The sequence below is a fragment of the Panthera onca genome, chromosome B4, assembly GCF_046562875.1.
Source record: "Panthera onca isolate mPanOnc1 chromosome B4, mPanOnc1 haplotype 2, whole genome shotgun sequence".
Classification (NCBI taxonomy): Eukaryota; Metazoa; Chordata; class Mammalia; order Carnivora; family Felidae; genus Panthera; species Panthera onca.
Genome location: NC_138345.1, coordinates 22981626 through 22997195, shown reverse-complemented (window position 1 = coordinate 22997195; position 15570 = coordinate 22981626). Strand labels below are relative to the sequence as shown.

Sequence of the window (15570 nt, the reverse complement as noted above, 5' to 3'; positions counted from 1 at the left end):
CCTGTCTTTGACAGGTCACTTTTGTATGACACTGGAAACTTTCTTGGCTCTGCTGTTTTGACTCAGAGGAGCTTATGCTAACTTTGATTTTGAAAGAGACTATTTGTTTTAAAGTTTCAAGAGATGAAACTACTGATTTTAATGGTTGGAGCACACACTCAGGGTCCACGCAAATAAATATTTCATATGTAGATTTTATTCATGTTCCTGGACAGGGGCAAAAGCTATACTATTTATGTTTTCATGGGTTTGAGATCCACATGAAAACGGCCTTTAAAAAAAAACTAACATTAAGTAGTGTGAATTACATAAGGTTTATAAATTATTTAAAGGAGTGAAACAGTATTTGCATAAGTGATTCTTTTTAAAAGTGATTTGCTATTCCAATCTGACAAAAACCTCAAACAAAATAATTTATTGCCTTCTAAACTCTATTTTGATGGAAACATATTTTATGATTTTCTATTAATATGTAATATTAATTTTTTCCTCATAAATCTTATTTTCACTATAGTTATGGCATTATAAAATAATTTCAAAGATAGTTAAAGCTAGAAATTATAATCAGAGCCAGAACTTTGATAATAAATTTTCATTTCATAAAGCATTTCTAATAATGCCAAGATATGATATCGATTTTTACACGTTATTAGAAAGAAGCACAAACGTTTGAAAGTTCATATTCACTAACCTTTAACACAAATTTGACAAAAGTGTACCTACTGCATATAAGAACAGATAAAACTTAAACAATCTAGATGTCCACTAACTGGTAATGGATAGACGGTGGTATTCATACAATGGACTATTATACAGTAATAAAAATTAATAACTGTGGCTCCGTTCACCTGCATGGATGAATTTTAAAGTTTTTGAGCAAGAGAAAGTCATGTAAAAATACATGCAGTGTGAGTGTATTTACATAAAATTCAAAGAGAGGAAAAACTAAACAGTGAAAAGCTATAAAAACAAACCAGGGAATGGTGAATAGAAAATTTAGGATATAGTTACCTCTGGGGGAGAGAAGTGCACGTGATCAAAGAGAAGACAGTGTGGCTATCAGAGATGTGAGTAATGTTCTACTTTCAAAGCAAGGTGGTGAGTACCATGGGTATTTGTTTTATTATTCATTCTTAAACTGTGCATATACTTGACAATGTGGAGAAAATGAGAGGCAAGAAAATGGTGACTGTACATGTAGACAGCTCTTTTTGAAGAGCATTCATCTTGAGTATAAAGAAATAAAAGAGTAGATAGGAAGAAATATGAATGTTTACAGAGATTTTGTTTTGCTCTTGTGCTTTCTAAGATATGGAGAGCATCTGAATGACACAGAACATTTCCATCAAAGGGGAGAGGGTGGAGGAACAGCAGGGATGACTAATTAGGCAAGGCACACTTGAAGAGGTTCGCCTCTGAACTGAGGGGGAGCACAACTAATTCAGCCAAAGGGCAGTAAGGAAGGATAGAAACAGGCACAGATTCATACAGTCGCTGTAAACGCAAGTCCATCATGTATGGTAGCTTGCTCCTCTTGAATGAGGCAAGGTTATCAGCTGAGAGGGAAAGGACAGACCTGGCTTTGAGAAGTGAAGGCATGAGTAACAGGTTGGGGCAGTGAGAACAAACGGACTACAGATAAATAAATGCCAGCGTTCTCTTGGGCATTTCACCTTAATTCGTTTCCCTTCCCTCTGCCTAGAATGTATTTCCCCTTCCTTTTCACCTAGAAAATCTTCCCATCCGTCAAGACTCACCTCAGATTCTACGTCCTGGGTGAAACGTTTTCTGACTATTCCATGGCAACCCTTGCCTCTTTTAATCCTTATAACACTTAGCTGTATCACTAATATTTTACTTACTCATCAACTATCTTGCAGTAACTCCTTTGTGTCGTGCATGATTTTTTTGTCTCCCTAACTACGGTTCTCAAGGACATAAATCATGTCTTAAAAAAAAAAAACAAAAACTTTTGTCCTCCTTTTAGAAATAGTGCATTCTTATACACACAGCAAACATTTAGCTGCATTTTCTAAATATGCCATCTACTTAAAACAGATATTCTTAAAAAAAATAAGATATGCAAAAAATAAGTAAACAAAATAAGAACACATGAGTAAGTGAACTTTGAGTCCTCCCATTATTTTGTCACTGCTTCTGATTTTCAATTTTTGGTTTTAGAACTTTGTAGAAACAAACCAGAGATCTAATGTTAACATAAAACTGGTTTGAATTTTTATATTTTTTTTAAACAAATTGTTTCTGGTCATTCAGCTATTTTTTTTTTTTTTTTTTTTTTTTTTTTACAACTTTTAAGATGCTTCTTCACAGAGGTAGGTCTCTTAGGAAATGAAGCAGAACGTTATCAGCAAAGACAAATTATGTTAGGAATGCCATCTTGTGGCTGAGAGTAGTCCATTACACTATAGATCCTTTTAGTGGCAATCTTTAATTCAGAAATAAAATATCCAGGAAATTCACAAATATAAATCATGGTTAAAATTATAGTTACTACCAAGAAAAGAAAGCTAAATGTGTGTGTATGATTGTGTGTGATTTCAGTTGCCAAAAGAGACAATGTTCATTATAAAGAGAAATAATAGGCAAATTATATAGGAATGGATTCCAAATAATACGGAAAAACTGCCACCTATAACTATAAGCATACTTCTGTTAAGACGATTCAAATACTCTGAATTTTGGGAAAACTTTTCTCATGAAAGAGATAAGTAATTTTACTTCTATATCCACTACTAAGTAGTTCCGTTGATAATTACATCCTAGATTTTAATCATGTGTCTTGATTTTCAAACTGCATCACCCTAACTATAGCTATCCGAAGGGATGTGAAGGACTAAGCACTTATCTAATTTGGATCATGTAGGATCCATTAACTGCAGTCAAAAATGTGAAGTTTGAGGAGAGCTAAAAACACTGGCCCTATCTTAAGAGATGGGCTTACTACTTCTTCCATACAAGTTTGCCATTTGAATGATAAATTCTCTTTCTAGTCAATACAAACCTAGTAATGGTTACAGATGTATTACAAAACGACTGTTTAAATATTTTAATTGCCAGGGTGAATAGCAGACATTTTGGTCCACTTAAAAGTGGGATGAGGGAGTGGAAATTGACATATCCCTCACGAGTGCAAAGCACTGCACAACGGCACAAAGGTCCATGCACTATGCTACCCTTTTGTCACTTCTAGATAAGGTTCCAAGCAGCATGTGCAGGTACGATGTTCAGTCACCGAGACTAGGTTATTGAAATTCCAAAAGATAACAGGCCTACGTATAGATGTATTTACAAAAAAAAATGAAAATACTATCGTACTCCAAATCAATGTTTGTGATTTATTATTGCATGCTTATCGCCAGAAAAAAACATTTTACTCAAAACATTTTTATATGAATTGATTTTGTATTAGTTTTTCCACATGATTCTTTAGGACGTCCACATCAGCTGCACAGACCTGGTACTCCATCTTCTCTTGCTGCTTCATTCTTTCTAATAAAGCTTCATGAGGTGGAGGTAATGCGTTGTATGAACTCAGTAAATAAAGCTGACTTGACGAAGTATGGTTGATTTCTTTAATCTTTAAAGCCTGCAGGATAGCAGGTGCAAACTTTGAGTAATGAGCTGTAGACGCGACAATCACTGGGCAAGTTTTGTCTCGCATTCTGTCCGCAACCACTTTTGCAACCGCAGTGTGTGGATCCAGAATATACCCTGAAGTACTGTAGGTGGAATGAATAGCTGCAAGGCACTCTCTCTCAGAGCACCAGTCGGCTACAAAATCCTGCTGAAGTTTCTCGACTAGCATCTCGTCGATCTGGAAGTGCTGCTGCTCTTCTAGTTGATTAAATAATTTTGTCATTAACCCTCCATCTTTATTAGCCATCATGTGTAAATGTCGTTCCAGGTTCGAAGCTTTAAGAATATCTATTGACGGTGAAAAGGTAGGAGTTATTTTTCTTTCCCTCAGATCATAATGTCCTGTTTTTATAAAATCAGTCAGAACATGGTTCTGATTAGAGGCACAAATAAATTTTCGAATAGGGATTCCCATCATTTTGGCATACACTGCTGCTAAAATGTTACCAAAGTTTCCTGTGGGAATACAGACATCCACCGGGCTTCCAAAAGAAATAAATCCTTGGCTAACAAGATCAAGATATGCAGAAGCATGATAAACTACTTGGGGAAGCAGTCGGCCCCAGTTGATGGAATTAGCTGAACTTAAGATAGTTCCATGTTCCATAATAAGAAAGCCAGTAAAGTCAGAATCTTTAAAAATTCTTTTTATAGCTGTCTGGCAAAAATCAAAATCTGACTTGACACCCACTGCCCACCCATTGTCTTTCTGGCTGCCAATTATTTGTGCTTTTTGAAAATCACTTACTCCATTTTCAGGGAAAAATGTGGCCACGGCTATTCTTTGCTTGTGATTCTTATTAATACGACTAAAACCATTTAAGACTGCGCTGCCCGTGTCTCCTGACGTAGCTACAAGTATCATATAATTGCAGCTTGGTGGAATACAGTGTGCAAACAGATGAGGCAGAAGCTGTAAAGACAAATCTTTAAATGATCCTGTTGGTCCATGAAACAGCTCCAGGATGAACTGGTTGCCTGAAAGGTGCCTGACAGGGGCGATTTTTGAGCAGGCAAAGTTTTCCCCATAAGCAGTTTCAATCATTTCTCCCAATCTGGCAGCAGGTATGTCAGCAGGATGTATACACTTTTCCAATAGTATTTGTGCTCTTTCTATGTAGGTTGCTCCTACTAGGCTTTTCCACTCCCTACAGTTTAATTTTGGAAACTCCTTCTCAGGAACGAAGAGTCCACCATCAGAAGCTAACCCCTCAATCACTGCTTCACTAAAGAATTTTGTTGAGACCTTCTGCTCGCAGTCTTTAGGCCAATTGTGTCTTGTTGAAATGAATGTTTCTGAGTCCACATCTTGGTATCTTTTAACTGCATTAAGCACTTTGTCAGCTACCTCCTCTGGGGAAGCCCCACTTTCACAAAAAACACGGGTATCGTACCATTTCTTATAATACTGTCTTCTAAATTTAAGTAAGTCTTTCATAGATGTGCCAGCATTCTGACCTACAATCCTATCTACTTTCATGAATTTTAAACGACTGACTAGATCTATTAGAGGTACGTCCAGGTATACAATTATCCCATTTTTCTTCAGATGCCACATGCTAGCATCATGCATTGGATTGGACCCAGTAAGGGAAATCACACTTCCAGATGCAGAGAAGTTTAACACAGCTTTTCCTTCCTCTTCTAAAAATTGCTCATTACCAACATCCTGTAATTTTTCAGACACACTCATATTCCAGGTTTTTTCAAGGATATCATCATCCACATCTATGACACAACAACCTAGTTTCTGACCTATTATTCTGCCTACTGTTGTTTTCCCAGCACCAGGAGGTCCCATCAGGATAATATTTTTGTCTCCAACAAGAGAGTGGGTTGAGTGCCATGACTTCCTGAATTCTGCAAGTGCAAAGGTTCTTGAAAGAAACAGCTGCACATGTTTATCCGTTCTAACATGTACACTAGGAAAACATTTCTGGGCTATTTGTTTCAGATGCGGACATCGGTTAAAGTGGAGCATTCTCTTTTCACTTTTCTGCCCAAGTCAACCTAAAAACTGGCTTTAGCCCTTTTCAAAACATAAAAACAAAAAAGACATTTGGTTACTAATTTCAACGGACTTAAAGTCCCAACAGGACTGAAAATAACCATGTCCACTGTACATAAACTGTTTAGAAATCTTTCAAATGTATGGGACATTTAAAAAGTACTTAAACCCAAATTCTCAAATATTACAGATATCCTCTTAATAATCTTTTCGATCTCAAGACTGAATCATCAAAGCTTTAGAAATTTGTAACTATAAGCAACACTTTATTCAGAAAATGCCTTATCATAGAGGCTTTAAAACACACACACACACACACACACACACACACACACACACACACACAAATCAGAGTAGTAGTTCTTTTCCTCTAATGAAAATTGTTTCTTGGTTTATAACCCATATAAACAAGGATTATTTGGAATGCTATTTACTTGCAATTCACAAAAGCTGAGTAATATTCTTCATATTTCTCTTTAGTTGTATGAACATGTAGACAGACTTATAAGTTTCTTATAAAATTCACAACAGGGAAGCAGGCTAAAATATTTGCTTACAAAACACTTAAATAACTTCCCAAATGATAGGGCAAAGGTATGACATTTTTTTGTCTTATGTGTCTTTTATATGCATGTTGTAAAAGATCATCCTTACATACTTTTCATATTGAAGACTTTTAAAAAGCTAAAATGAAAGGTATAATATTATGCAAATAGTTAAGAAAAAATTGATAATTAACAGCAAAGTCAAAGGCTACGTATCTATAACCTTATCTGCATGAAACTGTCACTTTTGTTTCTGTCCTCTAAACATGATCAGTGGAGAGACTTAACTCAAATTCCAGACTCTACAGTGATAGCAAAAAAAAAAAAAAAAAAAAAGCCTCAGGAATGCTTCCAGTGATGAGAGAAAATAATTATTCTGGCATGCAGAGCAGCTCTGCAATTCCCCACGCTAGTCAGATCCCTGTCTTTGGAAATATACTCACCATTAAAACATGAATGTAAGCCATACAAGTCAAATTCTTAGTCGTGTGCAAAATGCAATTTAGGAACTGCTGCAATGTTCATGTAAATTCACTACAGGAGTTCTACAGACATGTAGTGGGGCTTTTCACACGTTCCACAACTAAGCCATATTAAATATTAGGTGGTATGTTTAAATATGTTCTGAAAACTTTCAATCATTTACTACTCTGATTATCTGTAATACTGTGTTCTGTAATTAAACATTTAAACCACTTTAAACTAACAGCGAATTTAACTTACAAGTTAAATTAGAACTGTCAAGAGAAGCATTACATTTCCTTATTTGGCTTTTCAGCTTGTATGTGCTGACTTGTAATTTCCACTGACTTGTAAATATATGACACACAGGAACCAATCTTAGATGAAGAGTTTGTTGATGCTGAGGCAAAGTCAATCTTAGCAAAAAAAACGGAGTCTATAATAGAAAAATTTTCAAGTTAATCATCACTGCATACAATATTATAAAATTCCACACATAGACTGGTCTATTATTAAGATATCTACCTAAAAATTTTAAAGTATAGACAAATAATCAATTGACCCCTTTCCCGTTTCCCCAAATCTATTATTAAAAGATTAAGATACTTTTTTCCAATATCTGTGTCTTACAAAAGAAATTTTATTAAACCGTACTGAAGGAATTTTTTCCACCAAGCAATATGAAAGAGTAATATTACCAAATAATAACAAATGTACAATCTTTCACAATGACACCTAAAATTTTCATTTCTTAACTGGATGTTTAGTGATGACAGAAAAATTTAAATCTGTGGCCTAAAGCTATAAAATGAGTGTTTGAATTTCTCTTGTCAGTTGTTTTATCCACCTGAATCACTACATGATTTGTACGTAATGATAACCTACTGTAAAAAGTGCAAATAAAGTGTCTGCCACATACAGGTACCTCTTGGCTACTTAACTGAGCTTATAATAAATTCAAAGCACATATCACAGTGGCTGGCACATAAGAATATTCTCATATATGGTAATATTAATTACTGCCATGCAGAAACAGTGGACCAAAATCATTTAATTTGAATCAGAATACCTAGACTCAAGGCTAAGTATATTTTTTTACGGTCTGGTTAGTTTATAAACCTTCAGAGAAAATAATGGTACTTATCCATGAATCAAGAACTGTTTTGCTGTGCAGTCTAATTCTCTTCCTGTAGTAAACCAAGGACCAGAGAACTGTACACTTGAGCCATTTCAGCAATCTCTTTTATTGAACTGTATTCTAGTAAAGTACTTTAACACTAGTTATTTTTCCTGGAGGAGAGAACACTAGGTGTTTTGAAGGCACTTTATAAAATAACCTGATTAACCTCCTATTCAGGAGGCTTTGGCTTATGACATCACAGTGTGTGTTCTTTTTTTTACTTCCCAATGTGTAATTTTCTGATGTCTGTATTAGCAATCATTCTAATATTACCTGAGTAGCTGGTTTGTTTTTATGAACATTAAATCTTTTAACTGATCTTCTCCACTTTGTGTTGGTTACTACAATGCTCACCATCAACTATTAAAAGTAGAAGACTGTAACACAAACATTATGCATCATTCACCTTATCTCTTGTAACCTGAGTTTTCCTTTACTTTATATGAATTAAAAATAGAAAATTATGACAGTTCAATTTAATTCTGTATCAGTATTATTTACTGATACAGTAGCAGAAGGGAGTTGTTAAGGGCTAGAATATGTAAACAAATAGTATTACTGTTAAAGAAAAATAAAGAAGATGAATTCTATTTTAAGTAACATACTGAATTTTGTTTTATAACATTTTAGCCTCAAATTAATTTTAGGGCTTCAACATCCATTGTAAGCCAGCCAAAAGGCAAGATGAATAATACCCACACTATGTAACTTCCATCTGGAAACTAGGTTTACTTAAGAGTAATATAGTCAATTCTTCTTATTCATGGTAGTTATATTCTATAAAGTCACCGTGAGTACTAAATTAGTGAATATTGAATATTCTCATTGCTCCTAGGGGAAATACAGGGTTAGGTTCCTGTGAGCCTCTAGTCACCTTTTTGTCAACTGATCAATATATAACCTTGTTTTATGTCTCTGTTTAAAGACATTTTATATATTTTTTATATTTTTAATATGTAATTTGTACATATATATGCTTGATTCAATACCACTGAACAGCCAATAGTACTCTAACTTATACCTGGATGAAGCTTATCTAACGCACATTTTATCTGTTAGGTGCATCATAGCCTTATTGCCTTCGGAACACTAAGCACACTTCAGCCCTCTGGGGGCCATTGTAAACATCAAAAATCACTAACTAGAGGCACAGAAATGTGAAAAATGTGGCACTAAATAGAATGGGAGAAGGACACTTGTTGGCCGTATTTGAGCTGAAACCAGAAGGCAGACAGCATCACCTTGCTTGACCTCAGCTTGGAGCACGCGCATCAGGAGACTCCTATCTTTCGCCACAGTGCGTGTGTCCATGAACGAATGCACAGGTTCTACAGGGAATTACCTTGGGGTTATAAATAAATTCTAGCGAGCGGAATTCACAAATGTCGAACCTGCAAAAAGGGAGGATCAACTGCATATCATCCTCCTTTTTGACTCAAAGCCATGTTGTGACACTGCAAAGGCAACAGACAAAACAATTTCCAATTAAATGGAAGTCAACTACAAGAGTCAGAAAACAAAAGCAGTATTTAGACCAAATCACTTGGCTATAAAGTACTCAGGTTTTACTATCCCAATATCCTGAAGTATTTTTTGCAGAGCCACGTTCCTCATGAAAATATTTTAGTCCTACTCTCTAACTCCTCAGAGGACGGAAGACCAGCACATTATACAGTAATACTTTTTAAGTAGGTTTTCCTACTAATCACTTAGAGTGGGGCTTTTTGATCCACTAATCCCACTGGCTACTTTCTAGACATAATAGACACCTGCCATTCAAACAGACAAATGAAAAGGCAGTAATGTGTCAGTGTCACAGCAAGAACTTTAAAATACAAAAACACAATGTCCACATGGACATAATGATTCACGTACTCTTTGATCTCAAGACACAAAATTTAACAATTTTACTGTGGCAAGCTGATCAAAACTGAATAAAGAATTCAAGGGAAAAAAAGTAAAGAAATCACTTTTTAAATCACTTTCAAATTATTTCCCATAAATGCTAATAAGCTTACATTTTTTAAACCAAAAACCATATTAATTTTCAGCAACCTATGTACAGTGAAGTTTTCCTAAGGTCACACTAGATGACTGCTCATCAATTAAAATCATACCCATTGTCAATTTTTACTTCCAGAATGGTTGAGAAGAATTTTTCAATTCCATTATAAAATTACCTAGTTTCCAATTCCTCTGGGAAATCATCAAAATCCTATTTAGTCAGGATGATTTAGCATTTCTCACTCATTTAAAACATACTATTCCAAAATAAAACATAAGACACAGCACTTTAAAAATTATTTTATGATGAGAACTGGCTATAGTTCAATAAACTTCTGAAAATATTCATGTCTTGAGTATGCTTGTCACCCTATATTAATGCAATCTAAATTTCTCAGAAGAATGACTAATCCAGTCCATTGTCTTAAGAAGTAAGACATCCTGATTTTTTAAAATTCTTAAAAATGACTGCATTTTTACAGCAATAAATCGTTTCCCAATACATAATTTAAAAAATGCAAATATACTGACATAAACTAATCACAGGGGGTAAAATTCCGCTCTGGAACACTGAGCAAAAATCTTCTCATATCAAGCCTTTGTGTCAGTCAGCTCCTAACTTACCTAGAAATAGCAAGGTGGAAAGGGTGGAAGGAACATACACTCCGGTGCCCTGTTGTAATCACAGGGCTCTTATAATCAAAAGTAGAATTTACAAGTTCAACCCTCATCCTTGCCCCTATTTAGTATCAAAGCTGATTAAGCCTTTCCTGTGGCTACTCTTTTGCTGTTGGATATCCTCTTAATGGTCTTGAGTATTTAATTCAAGACTTCCTAAGTATCCTTTTAAACTCTGTAACTTAGAAGTATTACAAAGAATATCTCTTACACAGGGTTTATTTTCCTCCTCCTTGTCTTATTTATATTCCCACCTATGCCCATTTTATTCATCTAAGTAAGTTAGATTAATCTTTAGCAAAAAAACTCAAATTTGTATGTACAAGCATTTATAGCAGGGGTCTGTGCAAACCATAACCCACCGGCCAAATCTGTGCAAAACCTGGATAATTAAGTTTTTTGTAAATTAAGTTTTATGGGAACACAACTTTACTTATTTGGGTTTTTTTTTTTTGTAAATTAAGTTTTTTTGTAAATTAAGTTTTTTGTAAATTAAGTTTTATGGGAATACAACTTTGCTTATTTATTTGTTCACCTGTTTAGTATTGTCTTTGGCTGTTTTTGAGCTACAACAGTGGAGTTGAGCAGTTTTGACCAAAACCATTCAGCATGCAAAGGCCTAAAATATTACGTAGCCCTTTATGGAAAAGGTTCATGACCTCTGACAATATATCAGTACTAATTCTTGGCGGGCATACTGGACACAGATATTTTCTTTAACAGTATTGCTATTTTGAGGGAATTATAAAAAACAGAAATATATTCTTTGTAAATATGTTTTCAAAAGGCAAGAAGAATTATAGACCAAGGATCTAAGGGAAAAAAGTTCCTTTCTAAATGATTTAACAATTTCATCAAGACTGTAAACTAAATATACTATAGTGAGATCAAATTGTTTGGTATTTTTAAAACCACAATAAATACATTGTCTTCTGTGAAATTACTGTATTTGGTAACACCAAAGAGTCAGGACTGTAGCTAAGGTCGGTTGGTACTAACTGGAGGTAACAGGCTTTACACTTACTGGCTCTTTTAGGAACTGAATAATATAAAACATCCCAAAGTGTTTCTTCATTAGAATATTTATAAGCTTTAGGCCAATGACCATCCATTGGCTAATGGTGTTATCGTTAGGAGTCCTTAGTTCAAAGTTTAGTATGTATTCTTTAGAAAAAGATTTTTTCTCTTTATACATGCTAAGCAAAAAGAACCCCCACCCCCCAAAAAAACATAAAGGGGAAAGGAAAAGGACAAAGTGGTATATACACACAGAAAAAAAAGTTTTAAAAAGTAGAAAATCTGATGTGAACAGGAGCATCATTTCCAACGTGTCACCCATCTGAAATAAAATGTTAAACACACGGGATAAAGATAAAAACCTGATTAACTGGATAAGAAAAAACTAAATGTATTCTTATCTAATGAAATTCACTAAAAGTCCCAAATGATCAGCACCTACATATTCTGCATAGCCTTTTAAGTAGGAATTAAAAGGTTAATGAAGCAATCGTGCTGTTTTTCTCTCTCCAAGGAGCACCCTGGCAGTGAGCCGACCCACACTGGTGTTGTCTTTTATCTCTGACCGTCTTTATTCCCTGTGGGCAGTGGCCTCTGTAAGTTTGGTTCAAACCAAATAACTTATTTCCCAAATCTTGCCAAAATGCCTTTTAGAGACTCGGGGTGGCAAAGGCTTCTATATGAATTTCTTTCAGCAATCTTACGTGAATAGGCTTATGGAAGACCAGGCGGTTCAAAACGGAATAAAACCTTTTCTGAGAAGACAGTATCAAAAAAGGGACAGCAACCAATCAATCAAACAAACAAAATAAGCAAAAATTCAAGGGCCCATTTAAAAAAGCTTCCCCTTCTGGTTTAGGCTGCTGTTTTTAAAAACAGCCAGTCCACACGTCGGTGGAGTAATACCTAAGAGGAGGGACCCGACTAAGAGGTAAACGGGCGGAGCAGAGAAGCAGCGAGGCGCAGGAGAAAGAGGGAGGCTGGGGAGGACCTCAGCGCGACAGGTGGATGGGCGTAAGGCGGGACGTGGGCGCGCACTCCCGCAGGTGGTGAGCAGGGCAGCCGAGCGACCTCCGGGCAGCCCAGGCAGAAGCAGCGGGGAAAATGCGCCCAGACACAGTTGATATCACAACGGAGTAGCGGAAAGGGGAAGAAACAAAAAGGGGAAAGGCATGCGATGGGAACGGACCGGTTTCTACAATTTCCCTTTCTTTCTCCTCAAATCACTCACCAAGAAAATCACACTGAGAAGACTGGGGGGAAAGGAAAGAAAATGGGAAGGAGCGTTCAGGAGCCGCCACTGCCGCCTCGGGACGGACTCCCACACCTCGGGGCCTCTCCCCGGCTCGCCCACGGCCCAGGCCCGAGGCCCTCGCTAGGCCTGATCCGCCCCCAGCCCCGCGCTGCGGTCTCTGCGCCTGCGTCTGTCAGGGAGGGCCTGCGCGCCGGCGCGCCACACCCACGCCCCGAGCAACCTCACGCCGAACACGTGACTAGCTGTCCGCGCTCCACCTATGTGAGTCCTCCCTGCTCCTCAGGCTTCTCCCCACCCACCCCGTCCAGCTCTCGGCGAAGGCCTTACGTCAGCCTGGCCTCAGCGGCTCGCCCCACCGCCGCCGAGATTGGCGCCTGCGCACGAGAGCCTTATTGTGTGACGCTTGCGCAGGAGCTACGCTTCCCTACGGTCTGCAGTGGAGCGTGTTTTCCTCTCCAAATATGCAGACAGAAACGAGCAGTGTGTTTAAGTAAGGGGACGCCATTCAACTCATTATTCCCAAAGGCACATATAAACAGTGGTTTCCATATTGAACTTCTCAAGCAGAAGAACTGCAGAGGGAAGAAAACCTAGTTTGCAGGGCTGCCTTCTACTTCCACGTAGCCTAGCAACTGTTACCCAAGCAACCACGCCGTCAACAACGCTAAGCAACCCCTAGAGAATTAGAAGGGCTATTTTATTTTCTTCCCAAGAGAGGACTGCTGACAGGTCAAAGGGGAATTAGGTGAAAGAGACAAACCTTAGTTCCGTGAGAAGTCAAGAGTAGGAAAGGAAACGGGAAACAGTGAAGAAAGGGACAGACATACTGGTATAGTGAGAAAAAAGTTGACCATATTTAAGGAGTCATTTTGGTGGCCATGGATACAACTTGCTTTTCTGAGAGCATTTATAACCTCATACCCAGTGACCGGAAGGAGCCTCCCCAGCCTCCTAGGTATGTGGGTAAACAAAAGATTATCACTTGAAACAAGAATAAGGAATAACTATGCCATTTCAAGATTAAGCAACATACGACTTTTAAAAAGAAATTACATATATTTTTGTCTTAATGAAGTAGACTTGGATGCCAGCTTTTTAAGGAAGTGTCTGCAAAACCTGGGTATTTAACATCTATGTCACAATTCAGGGAGAGGACGGTCCAGTGCTGTGAGAGGGCCGTTTTATTATGTTAGCCACCTGTTAATATAGTATGTAATTGTTTTGTAATCTAATTGTTCGTACATGATGTGGCATACAAAATAGCGTGAAATTTCTTGTTACTGAAAAAAGAAAATCACAGTTTTATTGTCCTGTGTTAGGATACTTCCTACTTGGTTTCAGGGGTTCGTTGTTTTATTTCTGACTACACTACTGCTCCCTCTCTAAAGGGATAGTAGTTATTTCTGAGATTGTTGTCAAATATACATTCCTGTTTGTTTCTGAGGCTCAGTTTTTTGACTGGTAAGACAAAATAGATTCGTTTCTACAGTCTTTTTCAGATCTGATAGTTGGATAGAAAGAAGAATAGATGGGTAGAGACCCAAAAATATATAATTGAGTTAAAAATTTTACATGGGTGTTAGGACCCCTTAAGTTCCCCCACATTTCAAAAAGGTAACCCTGAAGTAAATATCTTAGTTAGCCTCCTGTGTATAAACTTAGAACTTATGTAAATCTATGGGGAGAAAAGAAGGTAACTAGTGCAGAAGATCTTATTCCTCCGAGAATTTGAAATATTTGCTGTTCTTTACCTTTCTTATTTTCCTGATGCACGTCAAAACCACATTGAAAGTGCGATGGGCTTAAAAAAAAGACTCTGCAACTAACTGGTTTGGGAATCATGAATAAATTTTCATTTATTTTCTTATCTGTAAGACACACTAAATGATCCGGATCATCTTTAAGGTTCCTTTCAGATCTAATGGTCAATTATTTATACTAGTAATTCCTTGGGGTATATAACATCAACAAGTGGGCAAACCCTTCCATTGTAAGCCCAAGAATCTGGTTTAAATAAGAGCAGTACCTATATTATTTTCCATTAGTTTCTCAGAATCTAGCAGAGAATGGAAAGAGGAATGTAAAGTAAGATGTGATGGACTTGTAGAATTTATGATGAGTGTTCAAATTAACTATTGCTGAATGAACTTTTGGTCAAAAAATCCAGTATGTTGTACAAGATAAAGTTCCTCTTCTCTGAAACCCACTGGTAGGCTGTATTTTCTAGAGAGTACTGAATTTGAAAGTTAAGATATTTTATTAGATAGGTGTTCTGTTCATTGATAAATTAAAAAGAGGCATCTTTACTGCATCTAAGTAATTTTTTCAAGAAATTTTATAGGAACAGTCTAGTCTGTTCATTTGATAAGCAATAACTGAACCCCTATTTATGTGTATAACATTGCCTTTGGAGAATGTTCTTGGGAAATGTTGGAAGTGATAGCACAAACTCCTTGGTTGACTCTGAAGGAATAAGTAAGAAAAAGGAACTTAGGGTGAAGGGAATAGAAGGCATCAATTGTGGTGCCAGAGAACTCTCTGTTAGGGTGAGACTGTCCACAACATCCTACACTGTCTGCAACAACCTGGGGAGGTTTTACTTTGATAAAGATGCCATACAGGCAAACCACTAATATGTAAAAACAGAGCATAATAACACATTTAACAAATTCCTCCTCACCACACTGACACTAACTTGCCCTGACCCAATCCCCCTGTTAGTGGTGTTACGGAACCAGGCTGGAACACTGGCGGAAAAACCAAG

The 15570-nt window shown here is 36.9% G+C and overlaps 2 protein-coding genes across 6 annotated transcripts in view; one reads left to right on the top strand and one right to left on the bottom strand.

Annotated features, from left to right (window-relative positions):
• Positions 1 to 3336: 3336 nt before the first annotated feature.
• THNSL1 (threonine synthase like 1) lies at positions 3337 to 13089 on the bottom strand. 4 transcript variants are annotated; one of them, XM_060659136.3, is made up of 4 exons: positions 12783 to 13089; positions 9195 to 9306; positions 6934 to 7108; positions 3337 to 5686 (listed from the first exon to the last, which is right to left on the bottom strand). In XM_060659136.3, the coding sequence occupies exon 4, from the start codon at positions 5636 to 5638 to the stop codon at positions 3407 to 3409; it is 2232 nt and encodes a 743-aa protein (XP_060515119.3). In that variant the 5' UTR covers positions 5639 to 5686; positions 6934 to 7108; positions 9195 to 9306; positions 12783 to 13089; the 3' UTR covers positions 3337 to 3406. The 4 variants fall into 4 exon arrangements, with proteins under 4 accessions (XP_060515119.3, XP_060515120.3, XP_060515121.3 ...); XM_060659137.3 differs by having other exon boundaries at positions 9244 to 9306; XM_060659138.3 differs by lacking the exon at positions 9195 to 9306.
• Positions 13090 to 13148: 59 nt separating this feature from the next.
• ENKUR (enkurin, TRPC channel interacting protein) overlaps positions 13149 to 15570 on the top strand; it is a 30650-nt gene continuing 28228 nt past the window's right edge. Inside the window, exon 1 of one of the 2 annotated variants that reach the window (XM_060659144.3) lies at positions 13149 to 13761. In XM_060659144.3, coding sequence (XP_060515127.1) covers positions 13685 to 13761 — 77 coding nt within the window. In that variant the 5' untranslated portion in view covers positions 13149 to 13684. The remainder of the gene's footprint in view (positions 13762 to 15570) is intronic. The other variant, XM_060659142.3, reaches the window with a different exon arrangement.

What these genes read in the sequence shown, in the direction of transcription:
- THNSL1 (XM_060659136.3), bottom strand. Translation starts at nt 5,638, where the DNA reads ATGCTCCACTTTAACCGATGTCCGCATCTGAAACAAATAGCCCAGAAA.